Raw genomic sequence first — 3,719 nt, 5'->3', positions numbered from 1 at the left:
GGGGGGGAGGGGCAGAGGGGGAGGGCAGAGAATCTTAAGCAGGCTCCATACCCAGCTCGGGGGCTGACACAGGGCTCGAGCCAAGCCAGTCACGGCGATCCCATTCCCTCTGCCCAGCACTTGCTTTCCCAGCCTCCCTTGTGGCCAGAGGTGGTCATGTGACCCAGTCGGAGCCATTTCGATAAGGAGAGGTCAGCCTGGAGGCTTTCGGGGGAGATAAGGCATGCTAGGAGAAACACTCTGTCCTCACCCCCCTATGCACCCACCCTCTACCCCATGCTTCCTTAGAATATGGTGAGAGAACATGACATCAGGAGCTGCTGTGAAGGCATCTGCCAGTTGAGAGGAGGTTCCGGAACTGCAAGGCAGCCAGCATCCAAACAGACGCCAGCACTTCCCATCTCCAGACTTCTGGATTTGTGAGAGATGTGTGTCTCTAGTCTTTTAAGCCATAGTGACATGGATTTTTTGTTCCTTTCAGGTAAATCCAGTCCTAACTCAGAAACCTAATGGTTACTCTAAGGATTCATTGATCATGAACTACAAAATCCTGGGGCTGGGAGAGCATCTCAGTTTTAATTAGTTCACTCTCTTCCTTCTTTGTGTGAATCTTCTCTCCTGCATCCCCACTGAGGGTCAGTGAACCCCCACTTGCACATCTCAGTGACGGGACCTCAGTACTGCCTAAGGCAACCCAGGTCTGGTGGCTCCAGGGGGTATAACATTTTTGTATTAAACCAAAACCAAATTCCCTACAATTCCACCCATTTGTCTGAGTCGTTGGGAAAGAACGAGGAATTGTAGAAAGGGTAGGGGGGTGGAGTTAGATGGGTGTAGAGCCAACTTTTTCTAATTATGTGACATTGAGCAAGTTACTGAACCTCTCTGAATGTTAGTTCATCTATAGAGAAAATAAATTCTCCCTCCTGGATCATTGTGAGAATTTGCTAGCACAGAGTCAGCCCGAGGCAATTGTTAGTGGTCTGAGCCCTTAAAACATGGGTTGTGTCAGCTAGGGGGGCACATCTGGGAATTGGGCCCAGAATGAAGGTATGAGCCCAGGACAAGGACTGGGAAGTTTTGATGCAGGGCAGGAATATGGACCGTTCTAACTCCCCACTAGAAGTGTGTGCATGTGTGTGTGCACATGCGCCTGTCTGAGAATTTGAGGGCCAAGAAGGGCGTCCCAGGAAGGTGGGATTGGTCCCCAGATGGAGAGATTCCCAGCATGGCTGCTTCACAACCTTGTCTCCAGGCTGCCCAGTCTCATTCCACCTGGTCCCAGACCCATCCGTCCTTCCTCTGACCTGTTTGACAACTGCCTTGACGAGGCAAAGGCTTGATGTGACATCAAGGAAGACACTGACTCAGCAAGAACATTCAGGAGCTCGGGGAAGGCTGCAGGAACAGCTTTAATTGCGGAGAATCCAATCAGAAAAGGGAGGTGCTAGTCAAGGGGCGGGGGCGGGCAGCCAGGGAGACGTAGTGGAGAAGGAGCATCCTTTAGGGGTTTTACTCCCTGGAGCGTCCAGCATCGTGGCAGATGCCGAAGTTGGTATTGGTGATGGAGCCCACGATGGTCTTGTCACCCTCACAGGTCAGGCCCCGCTCACAGGGACACTTTTTGTAAACCCCATAGAGCGTCTGCAAAGACACAGAGCCAGTGGAGTCACAGGCTGTGGGGGGCCACTTTGGGCACAGCCTTTCCCCTGACCCAGAGAGCCCCAGGCCAGTCTTTTCAGTCTGTCTGCTTCCGACTCCTACGCCAGGGAGAGCTGTGGGCCTGGAGGACCCAGGTTCTGGTTCCCACTCTGAGCCTCATTTGCGCTTACTAACTAGAGCTGTCTGGAGAGCTTCTACTTACCCATCCGCGCAATGGGGGTGACAAATCCCCGACCGCACCCACCTCACTGCTCAGCTGGGAGGCTCAAAAAAGACGAGAGGCTGGGAAAGTGCAGTCTGTTCACCTCCCTGTCTCAGTCTCAGCGTTCAATGTCCAGGCTGACTCTCCTCCCTCCCTGATGCTCCCCCGAAGCCGGAGGGCCCTCCTCCTGCGAGCTGCCCCCTTTCCCGCCGGCACCCACCTTGGCAGAGCACTCGCTGTTCTCGCTGGCCTTGGGCGAGCAGCGGGCCAGGCTCAGCAGCGTGTCGTGGCGGCAGCACTTGCTCTTACACTGGGCGCTGTTCACGCAGAGCTCGCCGTTTTCCTGTCGCGGCAGCCGGTTAGCCCGGGGCCCCGCCCCTTGGTCCCTGCTCCACCCCCCCACCCCCCCAACGCCGCCACCGTCTCCCGCTGACAGTGCCTCCCCTGGCGTGGGCGTGTGTAGGGGAACCCAGCCGGTGGGGCTGGCGGCCCGTCTGCCTCCCCCCGCCCCACGCACTCGTGTGAGACGCGGGCAGGGGCGTGGCTGCGAGACGGGACACCGGTTCTAGTACCCGCCGCACTACCAACTCCCTGGGTGACCCCGGGCAAGTCACTGCCCCACCCTCTGCCTCGGCGGTCCCTGGGAATGTGCCCAGGTGACCCAGAACAGGGTGTCCAGACGTCTCTGGGTGCCACAGTCCACCGAGGAGCCTGTGAAGGTGGACACCATCTTCCTGGAAAACTCCCTCCCTCCCTGGACAGACTTGTACCTAGAACCTCAGGGGGATCCTGGCCCCTCCCTCTGAGCCCTGCAAGGCCCTGAGTTAAGAATCTTTGGGTAGAGAGGCGGCATGGAGCAGTGGGAGAGCGCGGCACTGGGGCCACCAGTCCGGGCTCCGATCCCCGCTCAATGCTTTCCAGCCTCGTGACCTCAGGCAGGCAGGTGGCTTCACCTTTCTCTACAACTGCTTTCCATCGGAAAACGGGTTTGATGCTAACAGTACCTGTGTCACGTGGTTGGTAGGAGAACCAAGTGAGTAAATGTTCCTGAGGCATTTAGAGCTGTGACTGTGTGTCACTCGAGGTCAGAAGCCAGGATCACTGCTGGACCTTCCGAGCCAGGTTTCCAGGGCAGGAGCCTAGGGCTCTGGATTTTTAGAAAGCTCCCTCAGCGGGGTCAAACCACTGCTCTGCGCATGCTCCCGGCTGATCAGCCTTGTCTGAGGCCCTCGGGGGGCGGGGAAGAGGCACAGGGCAGTCACGGGCAGTAACGGGAGAGATGCCCACCTCTCAGCCTCCGGGCAGCCCCAGGCAGAGACACTAGAGGTGAAGATCTAAGTTTCAAAAATCCCCACCTGGATCTTCAGATGACTCCTCCCCTGACCTCCGTCTTACCAGGTTGATAATGATCCCCCGAGGGCCAGGAACTGCATAGACCACGGCGAGGGCAATGAGCAGCAAGGCAAGGACCTTCTCCATGACGAACGGCAGCACAGCTGGATCAGGGAGCGACTGGCAGGTCAGGTGGCAGAAGACAGCCAGCTAGGGTGGTGGGGCTATAAAAGGGGCTCTGTCCACATGTGACCCTCCTTCCTCATCCCACAGGGCTTGACGTGAACGGAGGCCCAGCTATGGCCAATCACCTGGGGGGAGTGTCCCTGATAAAGCGACTGGGCGGCACCTGGCACCGTTTGTGTGTGTGTGTTGGGGGGGTGATACTGCATCATGGTTGGGTGTGGACTCTGGAACACTTTTACTTGTACAAGTTATAAGCTGGGCAAGCTATCTGTTCTGAGTCTCCATCTCCTTATCTGTCAACTGGGAATCATTTCAAGAGTTGGCGGGGGAGGGGGGG

General features: G+C 57.1%; 2 protein-coding genes across 3 annotated transcripts in view; one reads left to right on the top strand and one right to left on the bottom strand.

Annotated features, from left to right (window-relative positions):
* The window catches only part of ARMC12 (armadillo repeat containing 12), a 38,863-nt gene extending 35,480 nt beyond the window's left edge, over positions 1-3,383 (top strand). Inside the window, exon 8 of one of the 2 annotated variants that reach the window (XM_073884926.1) lies at positions 3,263-3,383. In XM_073884926.1, coding sequence (XP_073741027.1) covers positions 3,263-3,299 — 37 coding nt within the window. In that variant the 3' untranslated portion in view covers positions 3,300-3,383. Of the gene's footprint in view, positions 1-288; positions 430-3,262 lie in introns of those variants that run through there. The other variant, XM_073884928.1, reaches the window with a different exon arrangement.
* Positions 1,513-3,343, bottom strand: CLPS (colipase). The gene is made up of 3 exons (XM_025862469.2): positions 3,260-3,343; positions 2,085-2,207; positions 1,513-1,644 (listed from the first exon to the last, which is right to left on the bottom strand). The coding sequence occupies exons 1-3, from the start codon at positions 3,341-3,343 to the stop codon at positions 1,513-1,515; spliced, it is 339 nt and encodes a 112-aa protein (XP_025718254.1).
* Positions 3,384-3,719: the final 336 nt, after the last annotated feature.

Source organism: Callorhinus ursinus, unplaced genomic scaffold (genome assembly GCF_003265705.2).
Source record: "Callorhinus ursinus isolate GAN/ISIS: 27379988/994484 unplaced genomic scaffold, GSC_fseal_2.0 scaffold59, whole genome shotgun sequence".
NCBI lineage: Eukaryota > Metazoa > Chordata > Mammalia > Carnivora > Otariidae > Callorhinus > Callorhinus ursinus.
This window is presented reverse-complemented; position numbering and strand designations above follow the sequence as displayed.

Bases quoted from the DNA above. Each gene is read 5' to 3' on its own strand.
- CLPS (XM_025862469.2), bottom strand. From the start codon at position 3,343: ATGGAGAAGGTCCTTGCCTTGCTGCTCATTGCCCTCGCCGTGGTCTAT. The intron at 2,208-3,259 runs GTAAGACGGAGG...CTGCCGCGACAG, and splicing joins GGGGGATCATTATCAACCTG to GAAAACGGCGAGCTCTGCGT. The intron at 1,645-2,084 runs GTGGGTGCCGGC...GTGTCTTTGCAG, and splicing joins ACAGCGAGTGCTCTGCCAAG to ACGCTCTATGGGGTTTACAA.